At 41.4% G+C, this 19,558-nt stretch overlaps 2 protein-coding genes across 4 annotated transcripts in view; one reads left to right on the forward strand and one right to left on the reverse strand.

The window, feature by feature from the left end:
* Positions 1-10,611, reverse strand: ARMT1 (acidic residue methyltransferase 1). The gene is made up of 5 exons (XM_055811327.1): positions 10,452-10,611; positions 8,807-8,912; positions 8,029-8,270; positions 6,421-6,586; positions 1-5,407 (listed from the first exon to the last, which is right to left on the reverse strand). The coding sequence occupies exons 1-5, from the start codon at positions 10,499-10,501 to the stop codon at positions 4,640-4,642; spliced, it is 1,332 nt and encodes a 443-aa protein (XP_055667302.1). The 5' UTR covers positions 10,502-10,611; the 3' UTR covers positions 1-4,639.
* Positions 10,580-19,558, forward strand: part of RMND1 (required for meiotic nuclear division 1 homolog) — a 21,804-nt gene continuing 12,825 nt past the window's right edge. For all 3 annotated transcript variants that reach the window (XM_055811328.1, XM_055811330.1, XM_055811329.1), the window contains exons 1-3: positions 10,580-10,710; positions 13,626-14,143; positions 18,711-18,819. In XM_055811328.1, coding sequence (XP_055667303.1) covers positions 13,640-14,143; positions 18,711-18,819 — 613 coding nt within the window. In that variant the 5' untranslated portion in view covers positions 10,580-10,710; positions 13,626-13,639. The remainder of the gene's footprint in view (positions 10,711-13,625; positions 14,144-18,710; positions 18,820-19,558) is intronic.

Here is a 19,558-nt window from a genome sequence, read left to right on the forward strand (position 1 = left end):
TTAAACGAGCACATTTTCAGTTTTATTTTAAAATTCTTAGGTAAGTCTTAGGTGATTTTGAACTGACATTAAATAAAAATAATCCCAAACTTATGTTCCGTAATTCTGAGTAAACAGAATGCTTGTAAGCAAACAAACAGTTTAATGAAAAAAACTAAGTTCCATACAAAATTCCATTTTAGACATGATTTCAGGGGTTTTAGATTAAAAATATTTCATGTGATAATTATCATGCAATAGAGTGAACATTTTTCCTACACTGACTGAGAGTACAGGAGATAAACATGCTTCACGTGGACCAAGTAGTTAAGTAGTTCAACCATGAATGGAAGTGCACTATGAACTTTAAAGGAACTATTTCAACAATAGTTAGGGTTCATGGGACATCAGTAAGGTGTGTAAAAAAAAAGTGATTTGGAAATATTTTAGTTACAGCAAGCGTAACACTAAAAAATTTCCATTTTTGTTGACAACATATGGAACACCTATCAGTTTGGGAAGTGATCCTGATAACAACACCATCAGCTGCACCAACCTTACGTAATTACCAGATACATTGTAAGAGACTCAATCAATGCTTTAAAGTCTTGAAATTTGGACAAGAATATTGATAAAGTAACAAGGTAGGAAATTCCTTAATACTGCCCTAATCTTGATGAGGAGGAACATTTTATGATACCCATCTCCTGCACCTCATTAGATAAGTATGGTTTACAGGTTTTTGTATAACATCTGTATCAGAGAAAACAACTTCAGGAACCAAGACCTGAATAATTTTAAGTTGGCTTTCCCAGCCCCCAAAATATTATAACGATGTTTGACTTTTGCACAAAATTGTGTATCTTATTTCAATATTCTTGCAACCATTTCCAGTCATACAATCAACTTACTTTCCACATCTATTTATTTTAAGAAGCCTTATATACATACAGAATTATCATATCTTCTTTAATGAATTATCAGGTATTCAGACTTGTGTATAGTGGCTTTCACTGTGCCTGTGACATTACTTTTCCTCCTGTTTCATCACAAATCAAATCATTGCTATCAAAAACTGATTTACAAGTAGAGTTTCTCAAAAGGTAGAACAAAAAAATGTAAGTCAAAAGATGTTGGTCTATTGTGGTCCTCAGAATTACTGAAAATGCCCATGTTTTTGCTACAAATACTCAAATGGCACATGAAATGAATAAAATCTCAAGAATTTGGGTACACAAACAGGCAGCTCCTGAGTTATGCTGTGTAAGTGTTTTGGGTAATCAGTTGTAACACAGATGTACAGAAGCAACTTTCTTGAATACTCAAGAAGAAAAAAAGTTGTATTATAGCATGTGCTATTGTTATAACATATGCTTTATGTTGTATAACAGCAAATTCCACGCAAATGCAGTAGGCACATGCTGCCATTTTATGAAGCTGTATTCCACAAGTAATTGAGTATCTACAAAAGCATCTCCTACTAAACTGTAGCGAACGCAACAGCAGAGCACAGTGCCTCATTGGAATATGTCTTCACTACTTCTTTGTGGCATGGGAGAATGTAACACTGGCATTACAGCACCATTTATTTTTATATCATAGAATCAATCCAATTCTTGCAAAAACATAGCCAACCCAAGAAACAGAAAAGTATGCTGCCCCTTCAGTTCTGTCTATATATAGCAAATATTTCCAAATACTTGTTTGACTTCTATAGCTGTAATTGCAGTTATGGCTGTACTTTCCTCACGTAACTATGTAGCCACACAGTATATTACCACATAAACCTCTCTTTGTGAGGGGCAAAAGATCAAAAGTGGTCACTTAATGAACTGGAGAACAGAACTAACTTGATGTATTTCCTTTTTTTTTCAGCATGACATTATATCTTACATTAGCATTCAAATGCTGATCTAAGTTAAACTACGTTTTACAGTACTCATGAAATCACCCTACTTCCTCACAAACATTAATGCAACAATCTCCAATAAGATGATTCAGTAATACTGAGTGATTACTGCTGCATCTCCTAGGTGATTTAGCATTTTGTAGGATTCTATTTATCATAACTTCGGAATATTCATTTGCACTGATCTGCATCGTGAATTCCCAGAAATAACAGCTCGAAAGCAACCTGGGCAGAGACACACATTAAACACCAGTGAAAAATGAAACCAAGTTTCTCAGTTTGTGTAAAGATTGTGTAGAAGACAAATCTACTGTTCAAGGGTGGCCTCAATAGTGAAATAATCCTTTCTCTTCTTGGCCATTACACACTTTTAAACCTCCCCAGCAAATTAAGCCAGCACACAGCAAAAATCTTACAAACAATCTGTCCGCAGGCAATGCAGATTTCTTCCTGTAATCATTTTGTCTCTCTGAACAATGCGGGAAGTTTGCATTGCATGTGTTCAACAACTTCCATCCCTCTGCTCTTGACCCAAAGTTGTTGCTTCAAAGTGCATTTGAAACAAGTTAACAGCATTTTCACAGACGAGAAACAGGCTCCAGTGCCCAGATTCACAGGAGCCCCCTGAGCTCTCTCCAGTCAGAGACCCTCAGCACTCGGACCTTCAGCTCTTGACTGGGTTTCTAACTTACGCAGTTTAATCAGGTGCCTAAGGATGAGCATGAATTCATACTTTAGGAGTACTAAGCCAGAGATACGACAGATATGAGAACACCAAACCCAGGTCTCAAAAGTAGAACCCTACCTACAATATCACATTGCCTCCTGAAATTCCTAGCATCTTTGTTTTTGAATACTTACTTGACTTTGCAACTTTGAAATATTAATATACTTTCAGATGTAAGAAGAACACAACCAAAAATAACCAAAGTCATCAGCAGCTGGAGCTTATTTATTCACTGTACAGATCTTTATTGTATGAACACAATAAGCAGCAGCTGATTCTCTCCACTTTGGAAGACATGCTTTTTCAGTGATTTCACTGACCAGAAGAGGAATCCAGCTTCATTTTCAAAGCCTGAAATAGGTATCAAATACTTCCCCCTCTCCCACTTCTTTAGGCCTGCCAAAGCTTATTCTTGTCTTAGGTTAACCATAAGTGCAAAAGTCTTTCTAAATCCACTTTCTACCAACCACACAGTCATTCCAGCTCCCTTGCCATAGCACCACTTCCAGAATGTATTCAGATAGGGCCACTTCTGAGCTCTCCTTTTCACTGTGCAAGACATATGTGAGATAGAAGTTTTCCTGCTGTCTACTCCTGATCTCTACAACACAGCCACCTTGGCTACCAGGGGCAAGCTCACTGCATTTTAGCAGCTCTAGACAAGGACATAACCCAGTCAGACTCTATGCTGTCACTGTTTTCTAACAAACCTGTGGTTATCACTGGCATTACATCAGTCCCCTATCAGAGGTCTTATTTCAAACCTCAGAAGTACTTTAAGACTTGACAGACTCAATTTCAGTTTTTCCTTTATAAATGGATAATGCATTTCCACTTTCATTTCATGCCACTCACTAAACCATCCCTAAATTTTCCCAAAAATTCTGAAGAATTTGAGACCAAGGTAGGAGAGAAGAAATGGGCATCTAACAGTTCCAATTAGCAGCAACCTGTATGGTGTACACTTCTCTAGCATATACTTCTCAGTGCAACTGGGGTTGTATTTCCCCCATGCAAATGACAGCATCCTTCTTAAAAAAAAAAACAACAAAATACTTTTGACAGAGAATTATCACAACAGAAAGGGGCAGTAGTGCTTGAAACACAAACACTGCAGACAGGCCACCTCTAATTCAAATCTGTATTAAATTTAAAATCTAATCAATGTAACCGGTTGGGTTGGCTGGTTGGTTTGTCTGGTGGGATTTTTTGTGTGCTTTTTTTTGGTAGAGGTTCTTAGATAAACAATATCTTCCATATTCTTAATGTGAGATTGTCCTTTCTGCCATTGATCTTCCCACCAGGTGGGACAACTCCCCTCCTACAGGCAACGAGCTAGCAACATCTACTTGTATTTTAAAATTAAAATTTAATTTTCAAATTTGAAATCAGTATTTATAAGGTATCACCCACGAACTTTTCTCTCAACATACCGTCAACTATATAAAAAACATCAAAAGTTACCTGTCCATGGAGACATGAAGCAAGCAAAAACCAAATTATGTAATAAAATCTTGGTAGAAGTCAACTCAATTTTCAACAATTTTAAAATATGATCCTACAATGAGTTCCAAAAAACCTATCTGGAATTGATTTCTGCATTCTCTAAAATATTAACTTTCATGCAATACATGGCATATGGAGCACAAATTATCCTGAAATAAGTAAATACATGCTAATGTGGGATTGAGGAACTGGTTTCTGAAGCAGATTTTTCACTTGTTAGCCATGAACTCTCATACCCACTGATGAAGAAAAAAAAAATATTATGGACAAATAAATGTTTATCTTAAACATTTGCTGACACAGGACATTAGGAAAACAAAATATATTGAAATGCAGACTGATTTATGTATACAAAGACAGTTTGTAAACTTTTGTACAACAAAGTCTTTTGTTGAACAAAACCAACAAATCATTTTGGAGGAAAAAGCGCAAACAAAGAATCTTTGCTGAAGTGAAGCACGGAACAGAGAAAGTAGTTAAAATTCAGACGGAATCTCTTTCAGAGTATTAGGAACCATTTAGAGAGCAGCATCAAACTGAACCACCCCATATTTTCCACTTACCATCCATTCAGGTTCAGAAGCCTGAATTTGTTCACCCTGTCCAGGTTTTAGGCCAACCTGAGTGTCAGATTTTAGTGTTCTCAAACTACAGAGAGGTGCAGGATGAAACTTGTTCAAGGCTTGACAAAACGGAACAGTATATTCCCATTTTCTGTCTCCTGTTAATTTTCTATAGTTTAAATCACCTTTGAAAAGAAGCAAGTTTGACTTCTGTAGATCAGCATACAAGTCAGGAGCAACTTCAGCCATACTGGAAAAGTCATGTGGCAAAGTCCAAAACATGTGATCATGGTAAACCCAAACTCCCTTTTTCAAATTCCCCTCCCAGTTTATCCCACATCTAGACATCCACATATGATTAGCTGACTGCAGTTGTTTAACAGTCCAGTTAAAATCATGCTTTGTGGTATCTGACACATACCATGGAATACTTTTTCCATGAAAATGGACCTCATCGGCTAGCTTTGATGATAACAGGAAGTCAGCCAACACAAGATCACTTACAAGTTCAAATCCAGCATTATCCAGGATTATGTCAACTCTAACATTACTTTTTTCTGTATTTCTTTTTTTGGTGTTTACAAGCAGTGACCAAAGTTTTTCCATATCATTCACTAAGATGTAAGGTATCATGTTTTCCAGGGACTGTAAAGGACTAGATTTCTGAGATCTGCCTTCACCAGCTGAAAAAGAAAGGTCACACTTATTGCCCCACAATGACACCTAGAAGGAGGGAAAAAAAGAAACATTTGCTAAGTCTCACTGTAGTTATATTTTAAACTTCACATACACTAAAAATTTTGTTTCTTTGTTTTCATTTTAGAGACATGCAGGCACTAACTCCACATTTCCCTCCAAGCCTTAATAAAATTCAACTTCTTGCGCAGAAATCTTAATATAGACAAGATTTTGTGGAAGAAACCAAACAATGTTGTACATTTATGCATGCATCAGAAAAATGCATCAGAATTGGCAAAGGTGGGAGATTTAGATCAGCATAAATACACTGATCACAAAGCTTAAAACACAAATACTCTCCATACTGTAATTCCAGAAAATATCAGTGGGTACACGAAGAAAGGAGTAATAAAAGCATGTTTACTTTTTTATTACATGCAGTCAAGTAAGAACTTTTATTTTAAGTACACACTGATGGGGTCTTTATAAAGATTCATCAAACACTTGGTATGCATTGTTGCTAGCTAAGGGACTTTTTTGTAATCATGATATTTTGTATTCTACCCAAAGGTATTATTTTCCATTATATTATAAAAGTTTATTATATTGGATATGTGTATATATATGTATTATAAAAGTTTAAAAGCTTTTAAACTACTTTTGGCTCAGATTGAATTCTAACATTTTTTTCCAAAGAAGCCTAAAAATTTTCTGAGCATCAATAAAATGAAGTGCTTTGCAATTTAATAGTTAAACAACAAAAAGGCTACCTGGAACTTGTCTTAAAATGTTTTAGAGATACTGGTTTTGAAGGAGTTTTCAAATACAAAATGAAGACCAGCAGTATAATGAAAATGTCACATTTAATACAAGCAACCAAAATCTAAGTATTTCCAGAGCAGCAGCAATACAGTATAGCTGTCAGAATTTCTTCATATTTTTACATACAAAAGGCCTATATTTTAATTTCCAGGTGAAGTTCAGGTTCTTTATAACCTCAAGTTTTTGTTACATAGGAGAGATGTTTTAAATTCATATGTTAAGCACTACTAGTTTACCTGCAGCAGTTTAAAAAGTTCCTCCTGAAGTTGCTTTTCATCTAGATCCTTGATATTTTTAAGAAGTTCCTGAAAGTAAGTGCATAAGGCAATAACAGCCTCTTGGGATTCAAAGAAATTTTGAGCTTTTCCTTCCTTAAATACATCAAAGTTGTCAATAGGCGGGCTAAATGTAGAAGGAGAACAAATATATTAACACATTTGCCACATTTTCCATGGCAGCACACCAAATGCACCTCAAAATGCAAGCTCAAAGCTCAACTTTTTTAGGCCATACTATGGGCCCTAGTTAAGGTTTTAAACTTCTAATTTGTCATACTAGACTTTCACACATCTCAGTAACAGCCTGATACCATATCTCACTGAAACAGACAGTATACAATACATCTTTATATTTCTACCAACATATTCTGAAAGTGAACAAGTGTTCAGTTGCACAATTCTGGGAACTGCACACACAGTAACAATTTCGAACTCCAGTCTTCAGACACAGAGAATTAAAACTGTAACATACAAGTGAACTAATGTAGTGAATTTGCTTGCCCAATTTTAAGCACATTTGTGCACGCTGAAGTGTATGTTCCATACCAAAATCTCTTACAGTGATATGAAGTTATTCTTAGGGAAGTTTTTAAGTAGGATTTCAGAAAATTAACATGACAAAGATGACAAAACTATTCAGTTCTTGTAATATGTCAAAAATAGCCTCATCTATTATGAAACATATTTGAATGTACACCTTTTGACAAATGATTGAACTTTCATCCAAGCATATGCTTAAGAGCAGCTAAACAACGAAGGTCAAGAAACTTAAAACTTAGGAATGAAAATATCTGCTGAGTTTTTTTAACACAACCCAGCAGATCCATCTCATATTGAAGTTTTTGCTACAAGTGTTCAAATTATGCAACACAGCAGTAGAAACAGAGTCCCATTACTGTGTTTGCACCTCTGTAATACTATGGGCAAATCCAGCACGTATGGAGCTTTCAAGTATTTTGGCAGGAGCGGGAACTTAAGCTGATCATTCCTACCCCATTACATTGTACTGGCACCCCTCCACAGTACCAGCAGAAGATTTTCCTGCCAAGTTATTTTTAACCAGGATCAGCTCCCAAAGTTTGATGCAACATATGGTCTGCAAACACTGCTGTAACTAAGAAGATGGTGTAGAATGAACAACAGGGGCCGATTAAGCTGGGTCTACTGCTTTAAGAAACCATTCTCAAATGGTAACTTCAGATTTCAAGCAGGAAAACAAGTCAGAATGCCCAACAGATTACTGGCTCTCGGCAGTCTTGTGTTTTAGACTAACATATGTCTTAAGAGATAATTCTAGACTAACAAACCTATTAGAAATGCTAAATAACTTTCATATTACAATGCACATTAGTCTGCAAGAAAGTCAAGCTATACAGTCAAGCTTAAGAGCTTTCATGTAGACCAAGCTGAAACCAAAGAATTAAGAAACCTAATAAGCTTCAAATGCTGCTGCACGGAAGAAGAAAAAGTGTTAATTTTAAATTAATTAAATTAAATTAAATTTCCCATAAAAATGGGAAAGAATAATGTTTTGCAGAGCAATATACCAAGCAACTGAATACTCACTTTTGTGCTAATGCTGCATGAATTCTTCGATACAGGTAACACTCTACATATAACCAAGGGGACTGAAACCAGCTCGGTTCTCCATTTCCATTTGATAAATTTCGTTGGTAGTCTAAGTAGTGGTTCCACAGCGCAGCATCAGGCAGCTCATCTTCTAAAGGGGTCACTGGTTTGTCTGTTTGCAGTTCATTCCGCAGTTTGGAGAGGAAAGATATAGCTCTCTTCTCTGCCTCAACACCCTTCTGAAATAAGTGGAGAACAAAAGTTCCTACTCTGAATATTTATTCCTGTAGAGACACAGATCAATTTTTCGTGAAAGATGTAAGTGATAAGTTTTAATTGCCAAATACGAGTCTCCAACAAATCAGAGCTTAAATCCAAAACACATTTTGGTAAATGAAGCTCATTTTACACCTGACATCCTAAAACGAATCACTCATGGGACTTCTTATTATATTGGACTTTTTGCTTATTAGAGGGCAGAAGAGTACCGAAACATTGCCATGTTCAGAAGATGCTACAGTCTACTGAACACTGCACCAACACAAAAACCTTGAGACAGTGAAGCAGTTGCAGAACAGATAGATCAGAAAAAGGTGAGTGAAAAAATTAATGAAAAACAGATACAAGAAAGAGATGATAAAGAAAAAAATACAACAGAAAAAAAGATTAAGACAGACAAATAATGTTTGCAGTAAGAAACCAGTAAAAACAAGGCAGAGAAAGGGTCTCAGGGGTCGGGGTGGGGATCTCAGGCAAGAAGAGATGTTACTCTTACCTCACCATGTTCTTCAAAAAATTCATTTTTATGTCGATGCAGAGTATCAATAACTCTTGTAAGGATCTGGGGCAGTCTGTCTTTAATCGTAAAATATGCAAAGGATCTAAAAAGGAGAGGATCAAAATTTTATTATTGAGAGGGAATGATGAAATATCTTCCATTTTTTAAAATAAATGTAAGGTCTTTGTGCTGGCTTTGGCTTGGATAGAGTTAGTTTTCTTCATAGTAGCTAGTATGGGGCTATGTTTTGGATTTGTGCTGAAAACACTGTTGATAACACAGGGATGTTTTTGTTATTGCTGAGCAGGGCTCACACAGAACCAAGGCCTTTTCTGCTTCGCACAGCACCTCGCCAGCAAATAGGCTGGGGGTGCACACGAAGCTGGGAGGGGACACAGCCAGGACAGCTGACTCCAACTGACCAAAGGAATATTCCATACTATATGGCATCATACTCAGCACATAAAGCTGGGGCAAAGGTTGGCTGGGGGGACCACTGCCCAGGAACTGGCTGGGCATCAGTCAGTTAGTGGTAAAGCGCTTTCATCACTTGTTTTTCTTGGGTTTTATTTCTCTCTCTCCTTGTTATTTTCTTTTTCATGACAATTTATTATTAGTAGTATATTATTTCAATTATTACACTGTTCTTATCTCAACCCATGCATTTTCTTCACTTTGACCCTTTCAATTCTCTCCCCCACCCCCAGTGGGACTGGGGGTGGGGACACTGAGCAAGCAGCTGTCCCATGCTTAGTTGCTTGCTGGGGTTAAACCACCACAGTCTTGAAAGTATGTTTATGTGCTAAACCAGTGGACACTAATAAAAAAACCAAACAAAATCTCAAATTGGTCGCCAGTCTTTTCAAAGAGGAAAGGGCTAAATGACTGGCCCTGCCAAAAGAGTGAAAACTGCAGTTAATTCTAGGCAAAACAAATTCACTGATTGCACAGTTACCCAGGTGTAAAGTCAAGGAAATTTAGAATTAAAAGAGGTTTGTTTAAAGTTGTAGCATGTTTTGTACCGACAAGAAAATCCACGCTACTTGCTCTCTGCTATATACTTGATTTGCGTTTTCCACGAACACTGTTTATAGAAGGACAAGGGGCAAAACGCGACCACCCTTACAGCGAGCTCGGACCGGCGTGAGGGATGACTTTACCCGGAAACCACTACCCCGCGAGTCCCCGCCTCGGAACCGGACCGGTACCGCTGCTGCGCGGGGAACCCAGAACAGCCTGACAACAAAAACGCAATCTGGCCCTATCCCTGTCCCTGTCCCTGTCCCCGTCCCCCCGCACGGCCCGCTCCGGCCAGGGACAACGGCAGCGCCCCGAGAGGGCGCGGCGAAGCAGCACCGGCCCCAGGAGGCGCCGGCACCGCCGCGCCCACAGCGCCCCCTACCGGCCGCACAGCCCCAACCCAGCGGGCCCGCCCACGACGCAGCGCTGCTGCCACCGCCCCCGCCCGCCCGCACGGGCCGAGCGCCCGCCCCCGGCACCCACCGCTAGGCCAGGGCCCCGACCGAGGGGGCCCAGCGCTCAAGAGCAGCCCGCCGCCGGGCAGCGGGCACCGGCCAGCCCCGCAGCTCCCGCCTGTCCCCCACCCCGCTGCCAGGGGCGAGCGCGCCAGGCCGTGACGGACCCTTTAAACCTGCCCGAGAGGGAAACCGGTAGCGCCGGCACCACCGCCATCTTGCTCCGCCCCCGCGAGCCGACGGGCCGCCCCCCGGAAGTGGGGTGCGGCAGGCCGGACGTTATTGGCGAGGCGGCCGCGCCCGCCGCGCGGCACGGCGACGGGCCGGCGGGCGGGGCCTGGCGGCCCGCGCGCCCTGGCGGAGCTCGGCGGGCGGTGGGCGGGGCCGCGGCTCGCGCGGCGGAGAGCGGCTCGCCCCCTCCCCCAGGTCAGTGCTGGCGCGCGGCGGGAACCGCCTCGCCCCTCCCGCGGCGGCGGCGGGCGGGCGCCGTGGGGAGGGGCGGGACGGCGGCGCGGCTGCCCTTGGCGGGTTCCCGCCGCCGGTGGGAGCTCGTGCTGGGCCAGGGGGTGGCGTGGCCCCTGCCGGCGCCCCCCGGAGCGGCGGAGGGCGACGGCGTGGACGCCTGCGGGCTGGGCCCGCCGCAGCGCCCGCAGGGGGCCGTGGCGACTAGGGGCGGTCTCGCCCGCCCCACCCGCGGACTCCGATCCTGCCGCGGGTGGGAGGGCCCCACGGGCACGGCCGTAGGGCGAACGAGGGGAGGCGGTTTCGGGGCTGAGGAGACCCTACCCGCGGGAGGGCGGCCGGTGGTTTTCTGCCCCGTCCCCTCCCTCGCCCCCGCAATGCCCCTTCCGGGGCCAGGGCTGAGGCCGGCTGCCGGGCCGCTCTCCTGCCTACCTCGCCCCGTACTCGGGTACTGTGGCGCCGCAGCCGCGCGGCCGCTCCGCTGAGGAGGGCTCGGCGGTGGCGCAGCAGCGGCGGAAGCCGAGCGTTACGGAACAGGGGGGGCCGGGCCCCCCGCGGGGTGACGCTCGGCCTAGCGGGTGGTGCCTCTCCGGGCCCGCTAGGGGCGCCCGGGAGCCGCACGGCGCGGCGGGGCCTGAGCACCTCGGCCGCCGCCTGGGGCAGGGGCGGGGCCGGCCTCGCTCTTCCTGCGGAGGCGAGACGCCTTCTCCTCCCGATTGGCTGCCCGGCCGCCTCCTTCCCGCTTCCCCGGCTGGCAGCCAATGGGAGCGAGGCCGCTCCCTTTCCTCCGCGCATACCGCCGGGGGCGGTGAGGGGCCCGCCGCCGCCGGGTGGGGGCAGGGACGGAGCCGAGCGTGCCGGCGGCGAGGCGCAGGAGAGCAGCGCCCGGTTGGCGGCGGCAGATGAGGCCCGGGCGTCTCGCCGCTGCGGGGTCCGCAGCACCTGGCGGGGCTGGGCTGGGCCGGGCCGGTCTGTCCGCCGTGGAGCGGGCCCGGCTTATTTGTCCATCTTGCTGGCTCTGCCGCAGTAAGCTTGGGCTCCCGGCCTTGAAAGGCAACGGGGGTGAATAAAGTGTGTCTTGTATTAAAGGGACGTTGGAAAGTCAAGTGCAGATTTGTGGCTGCTGCTCGGAGATGGCGCCCGCTGCCCTGTGGTAGCGCTTTGTCCTGCTTGTTTCCTGGCTTGCTCGGTTCCGCACTAGCTGGCTGGGTGCCTCTGCTGCTGCAAATGTGGCGTTGGGGCTCCTCGATGGGATTCGTTATGTATGATCACTGCTTCCTTGTTACTAGCCTGTGCTGTCGAAAAATCGCCCCTGGGATCGCTGTGATTTGACACAAGGTTTTGTTGGCTGGGAAAGTATGGATCTACCTGGCATTTGTCAGTCTCTTTCTGCTAGTTACCCCGCACCACCAGAGACTTACTGCCTCGTCCTGGATTTCCACCACCTTGGGTTGTATTTGCTGAGTTTGCCAGCTCTCTATTATCCAGGTGTAACAGGCCCTTTAAAAACAGCACCTTGTCCCAGGCAGAGTCTTTTGGGTTGCTTTTTAAATACAGGACAAGTTTAAAATAAAAGCAACAGCTTATTTTAATAAGTATGCAAATAAGAGGCTTACTAAATTGGCAAAAAGCTACAAGTGAAGAGTATATAAAATTATGACAGATGTTAATTACTCTGTGATAGCCTAAAGGTGGTTTATATATTTATTTATTTATTTATTTATTTTTTAGAATTGTATATCGTTCACCAGAGTTGGTGTACTACCCTTCCGTTAAGTTATGTCAGGGTGAGATTTGGGGTTTTTTCAAGTTAAGTGTATATTGTGCTAGCATCTAGGTACCCTTGTCAGGATGGAGGGCTTGTTCCAGTCAGCACACAATGATTTGTTCTTAAGGAAATGCTTGTTTGAACTATTACGTTAGGTAGTGTATGGGTAGTATTGAAGATCTTTCTTTACACAGTTTTGAAAAATAATCTGAAACCGGCAGTTTTTTCAAACTACACAACTTAATGACTTTTTTTATTAATAACTTGCTGAAGATGGATTTTATGTCACAAGGGAAATGTTCTTGGCTAATAAAAGCTGGTGGGGGCAGGGATTTGACACTGTGATTTTTCAGCAAGTGAAACAGCCACTGAGGTGTTCAGTCTGTGGCCTGTGGATACTAAGTTTATTTGATCAGCTCATGCAATGTAGTGTAAATATAATAAACCTACTCTTAGTCTGGAATAACAGAGTAAGGACACTGTCGCGTTTCTGTCAGCATGGGTAGATCTGCAAGCCAGGTCCCTGTTGCACCAGTGTATACTAGCAGGATCGAGACCGTAACCTGATTGACTCGGCTCTCACTCTAGTCGAGACAGATGAATGGAGCTGGATCCATGCTTGGCCGTTTATGATAAGGCACTATGAGCTGATGTTGATCAGTGTGTGTGTTCCATAGGTGACATTCCCATATAACCACACAGTAATCTAATTGTTGGTTTTGTTACGTATAAACTAATGATTCACAGAATGTGATGTCCTCTTTAAGGTGTGTGCTTGCTCATGAGTAATTTTGTCGGCAGAGTTACTGGGAGTGCAGACAGCTACGCAGACTGAGCAACAGAAAGATGCCTGTTTATATATTGATGTAGCAGCCAATTCTATTTTTTCACCATGTGTTGCAAGCACGCAGCTCAATACTGTGTATTGATTTTAATTAGACTATTTCCACAGCATTGAAAAAAAGCTCTTTAATCCCACCAATATGTATGTGCTTAGGAGTACTAACACGTGCAGAAGGAGTATGGCTGACCTTTTAGATAAGGGAAAAATAATGCTGTTTTTCATTTTTTCCAAAAGGTTGATGGGTGATTTTGTTTGTTTTAAATACAGGTCTGAGGGAAGCTATGAGACTGAAACTTCTGCACTTTCCAGCTAGATCTTTCCACACTTTAACAACAGTATGCCAATGCCAAACCTTTAAGAAAACTGGACGTCTGCTATTGAAGCAGAATAATGAAGTTGACGGAACAGCTCACAGAACAGCAAAATCTTGGAATGTGTATGCTGTGAGAAGCACTTCCCCTTATTTGACAAGTCGATGTGTACAAATCAAGAATTGGCAGCTGCTCCAAGGAAATGGATCAGCTTTGGGAAAAAATGTTTATTATCAGAGTGGGGAAGGTTTTTTTCCATCCTGGAAACATTTTGGTGTGGCCATAACGGAAAACTACAAGCTCAATGCAGAGCATATTAAAAAATTTAGCAACATATCATCAAGATTTTACTCGGTTGTATCAGCTGGAAAAATTATTCCAAAACACAGTAACCAGCCAGTTAAGAGGCCACCAAAGGCACCAAGGACCAAGCAGCCATCCAGAGCTAACCAGCCACTACCATCAGACATGGAGGTAAAGTATAAAATTTATAGTCTGTATAACGTTAAGGGAACTTCATCAATTTAATTTAGATTCAAATTTGGGTTTAGAGTAATGTTTTAGTAAAATGAACATGTTTATTTAGTGATGGAGGATTTAATTATTTACCCTAGTGTTGGAATGCTGCAGACAGAAACAAGCTTGGTAGAAACTAGTGTGTCTGGTATTTTCAAGATAAAATAGAGATTTAATGTCAATGTGTAAACAAAACTGGAGGGAAGATAAGTAGTTATTAAAGAGAGAAGATGAAGTCCATGAAAAATAATTTTTAACCAGTGCTGTCACAGTGCTTCTCACTTTTAATATTGAGAAACAAAGTCTAGCTTTCAGAATAATTTAAGTTGCCCTAGGTATCCTTGCTTGTCCAATTTACCCAGTTTTAAGGCTTCACTCGAACAGAAATGATGATGAAAGTAAATAGTTTAAGTTCACATTCAGATTAAGTTTCAGATGGGAAACAGAGGTGCAGATGTAGCCAGTGTTCCTTGAGGAAAATTAGTCCATGTGTAGAAATAGCACCTTGATCTCCAGACTCCTAGGTATACAGAGTATCTGCAGCAACAAACTGTTTTGGGTACAAGTAAGTGGAACAGTGCATTTGTGGCTGTTTCTCCCTAAGATAGTTCTTTGCAAGCCTCAATACCCAAGATCATTTGAATACAAGATCTCCAAGGAAAATCTCCAAGGAAAATCCTGGTGTAAGAAGTGTTGCTGTTGGCCTCAAGCTGCAAAAACAGCTGAGTTCCAGGGTATTGTTAATAAAATAGTATTATAGATGAGACTGCAACAAGTATTGTGCTTTCAGAAATAGTTTCCACATTGCACAATATGTCATATTACATGATGTACTGAACGTGAGCGCAGAAACTGAAGTTTTAATGCTTGCCTTCTCATTATCTATGCTTCTGTTTAATATTCCGTATGATGACCAGGGATATGCTTTAATGTAACATAAAGACTTCATTATAGACAGTTTAGTTCCCACTTGTATTTTCCCATTGCTTTGAAAAAAGAAAGTGAATAATATTAGTCCTGAAACATGATGTAATGTTTCAAGTTTGTTATTCATACTATGACATTTACATTCAGAAATTTCCTCTTTTTGTTGTTGGGTGAATTGAAGTGACAATTTTCTCAGATTCTCGAGGCTTTTAAGTGGCAGCATAGAATACAAGTACTTTCTTTGTTTGACATTTTCATATATATGTATGCAAGTAATATGCACTTCTATTTTTACTTTCTTCCATTGTGAAGAAATGGAGAAAATACTTGCTGATACACTGAAATAATAATATGCTTTCTGGGGAAGCTTCCACAGGGCAAAATGCTGTGCCAGAAATCACATAAATTCAGACATAACAGAAAGATATTTTTGAATAAACCCCTTATGGTTTGGTCAGAGATACAGCCCTATCTGCAGGGGTACAGACAGACTGTCACTTTGACCGCAGGCTGACAGTATTTTGGAATAAACATATTTTTTTACCTGTTTGTGTACTTCATTATAGATATGTATAGAGAAAGAACTTACAGATGTGGCTGATTTCTGCAAGATGACTAATAGAAGTAGCACAAATGGAGGGTTCTTGAGGGGTTTTTTTCACCACACAGTCAGTTTTCTCTAAATCCTGGTGTCACAAAAAAGCTGCTCTTGCCTTTCTGCGCACGTGTGGAGGCAGCCAAGAACCCTGCAGTAACGTAGGGCTTATTGCCAGGGCAGGTACCCAGGGGCAGGCTGCTGCCTCTTCTCCTTACCGCTCTGCCCCTTGGAACGTTAGCTCCTAGACCTGCTCCAAAGGTTCTCGGTTAGATGAACCCCGAGGATCTCTGGTGTTTTCTGTCTGGGAGGGCCTGACAGCTGACACCTTTCTTTTGCAGAACAGTCTGTGAATGAGGTCTTCCTCACTCCTGGTCTTCATGTGTTGTTTACAGGCAGAGTGCTGAGCCCCAGCAGTGATAAATGGTGGTAAGACCAGTTTTTCAGGATAGGTGGAGGAGTTACTTGAAAGCAGTTAACTGGTTTAGTCAGTCTGACAGTGAGTACCACTACTCAGCTTACTTAAAATCGTAAGGTCTGATGGCCTGAAAAGCCTCAGAGCTAATTTTTAATGCTACAGACATATAGTATAGAAAGAGCTTGAAATTAAGTAAAGATATAGTATTTACTACACTTAAGATAAAGACTAATTCCTATGGTGATATCAGGATTTACGCTCATCCTACAGGTTTTCTTTCTATAAAATTGTGTATGCTTAAAGTGGAAGGGATGAGGTAAGGAGAATGACGGTTCCATGAGCCTGTACAGTTGTTGGGGGTGTGATGGTACAGAAAAGGAGTTCTTAAGGTACTTGGGATAGCTACTCCTAAGGATAGCTGTTGCGGTGCTCTGAATAGAATCTCAATGAAGCCCCAGCTGTAGGCAGAGAGGAGGAGGGTGGTGAGTTTCTTTCTAGCGCCAGTACAGATTTTGTATTCTGGTTTTTTGAAATGTGCAGGTGAAAGCATGGCATTAAGGTTAATCAGCCAGTAAGCAGGTCTATTTTAGGATTAGCTCAATCACTCGTTACAGTATAGACTTCCTGGCTCTATCTTCTCCAGCTATCATGGAAGCTTAGGTATCTAGCATGCCTGTGGGCACATGTATTTTAGATATCTTAACCTCAAATTACACCCAATTCATCTGATGGGTAACATTGGAGATTTTATTAAAAGTACAAGTAAAACAGTACAGTGTGAAAAACCAAACAAAAAAAAAACCCACCCCAAACCAAACAAACTAGTGCATATCCAAAATGCTATTTCGGGCATGTAGTCTAGCAGAAAACTTCTGGTTCTAACTCAGTGTCATCTTTACATTGAAACTAAAATTGCAGCCATAAGGTCTGTCCTTTAGTGTACCTGCTTTGGAGTGAACAATAGCCAATAGCACAAGTAATAAACTATGGGAAGCATAGAGCAAGATAGATATTTTCAGATTATACACTAGCTAGATAAGAGTTTGCGCCCTTAATTCTTGACAGAAGGGTTTCATGGCAGGACATGTATACTTCTAGTAACCAGAGCTGTCTGGGAGAATCTGAAATATATAATTCGCATTGCAGTTTAGAGATTGAAAATGGATTTATACAGACAAAATTGTGATATTGCAACTTTTCAAAGGTATTGCAGCGAGGGAACTGAAAACAGTTCTGTTCCCCTGTTAACTCAGCCTCACAGTACAGTCATGGAAATAGGCCTATAAAATTACAATGAATATTGTAATTTTAAAACATATTTTCTGTTAGCGATTACTGGATTAAGATGATGTGTAAGCAAAGCTTTGGAAGTGGTAACAGAATATTAACATTAAAAAAGAAGTTTAAATGTGTGGTTGTGAATGTGATGACTGGTAACAGGCCTCCCAAGGAGTACAACACCTTTTTAAGCCTTGCTGTTTGATGCTGCAGGAGTGCTGTGAGAATACAATTTGGATTTTAAGTTGAAGTGTATTGTGGGTATAAATGCTTGCAGATGAGTACTGTTCTTTTGTTCATTTGTTGTTAGTTACATCCCCATTTGTATTAGTTACAAAAAGCTGGGAAGTGACTGATCCACAATGAGACACATTGCTTTCTGGATATCTTCCACTACATTGTACTGAAAAACATCATCATGGGACATACACAGTATCAGAACAAAGAAATCCACTTAAAATTAGTGGAATTTGTAAATCGGTTTATTGTGATTTGTTTGATTAATCAAGAAAATCTTTGCACGGATGACTTCTGATTTCTTTGCCATGCATGAGTCAGTCTTGTTGCAAGTTAGCATCATTTTTCCAGTTACTTGTTTGAATATGGCATTTTAGTTATTTAAGGCTGTGGAATATTGAGGGAAACTGGCTGTTGTTGGACTGTGGTGCCAGTTGAGACTATGTTGTTAGTGCAAGATTCAGCTCAAGGCGGGGACATTGTAGATCTGCAGCACCTACAACTGGCCCAGGAGATTCATGACTTTGTGCTGCAGTATTGCAGCAGCTCATACCCTGGGAGTTAGCTGGGCAGTGAGCTTTGTGCATGGAAGAACATCATGATTGCAGTTGGAGCTTCTGCTTGATAAACAAGCTAGGATAGTTGAACACCCATTTGTCTGTAAAATTAAAGCTGATTTTGGGGGTATCTTGTTTTTTATTTCAGTGGTCAGCCAAGTATGGCATAAGCTGTAGGATGGGACAGGAGTAGCAAGTGTAGCTCTACTGTTAAAGCATTTGGTTGGCACTCAGGGAAGAAAGGTTCACTTTGTGGCTCTGTAACGAAGTTTTTGGTGTGACTTGTTCATGTCACCTGGTTTGATCTCAGTCTGTGATTTGCTTTGCCACTTAACAGGGAGCAAGTAATCTCATTAGTATTTGTGCACTAGGTGGACAGCATGGCAATGATACTGTGGAAAAGAGTTAATAAATTAAAAATGTCACTCACATGATAAATTTGAGGCAAACAGTTGTTTACAGACATCTTGCTTCAGCCTTGCCCTAACTCAAATCTTTATTCCTTTGGTGCAGAATCTGATGCAGTGCACAGCCTTTGCAACAGCAGATGAATATCATCTTGGTAATCTGTGTCATGACCTGACTTCACATGGATATGTTGAAATAACAAGTTTGCCTAGAGGTAGATTTTTGAAACATATTAAAAGTAATGTTATACCTTGGGAAATTAAATATGGATGAGGATATAATTTTTATAACTGTGTATTCTTATTCTGCTAATACCGAGGAATATATCATACTGCCTATTAAAATATTGCTTTGCTTAAAAATTCCATTTGCCTAAAAAAAAATAACTAAACCTTACAGAATAGCAGTATAACCAGCACTTGCTGTTAATCTTATGATAATTTTTCTCAAAATTAGTATTACACTAGAGTTATTGAAAAATTAGATGCATGCAGGAAAATAAATTTGGAAATTTTTCTGGTACAAAGAATTTCTATGGAAATTTGCTAACTGAAAAGATTTTGAAAGTTTTCTTTATTTTAATTAATCTTCCAGTAATGTGACACCGTAGTGCTTCAGCTGTCAAAAAAATTTTGTAATTTGAAGTTGCATCTTCTTTCCATACCCACAGTTCTATTAATGTAAATCACTGAGGGTTGGAGGGGAAGGCATGCGAGAGAGAATCTTGCTGACTAAGTGAAATGGAAAAGATATACACATAAATGCTTAGTTCTAGTAAAGAGAATGCAGTTGATAGTTTGTTTGGGTTTTGGTTGTTTTGTTGGGTTTTTTTACTGAGTCAAATATATCCTAGCAATTGTTGAATGCTTCACTTAGCTAGGCTTCAGCAAAATAATTGGTTCTGATTTCCGCTCAGAGTATCCCTGAAGACTTAGGAAAGTATGGCTTGGAAC

The sequence above is a fragment of the Falco peregrinus genome, chromosome 7 (assembly GCF_023634155.1).
Source record: "Falco peregrinus isolate bFalPer1 chromosome 7, bFalPer1.pri, whole genome shotgun sequence".
Classification (NCBI taxonomy): Eukaryota; Metazoa; Chordata; class Aves; order Falconiformes; family Falconidae; genus Falco; species Falco peregrinus.

What these genes read in the sequence shown, in the direction of transcription:
- ARMT1 (XM_055811327.1), bottom strand. Translation starts at nt 10,501, where the DNA reads ATGGCGGTGGTGCCGGCGCTACCGGTTTCCCTCTCGGGCAGGTTTAAA. An exon ending in CTCTCGGGCAGGTTTAAAGG is followed by an intron (nt 8,913 to 10,451) that starts GTCCGTCACGGC and finishes TCTCCTTTTTAG; the next exon opens with ATCCTTTGCATATTTTACGA. An exon ending in CATGCAGCATTAGCACAAAA is followed by an intron (nt 6,587 to 8,028) that starts GTGAGTATTCAG and finishes TTCTACATTTAG; the next exon opens with CCCGCCTATTGACAACTTTG.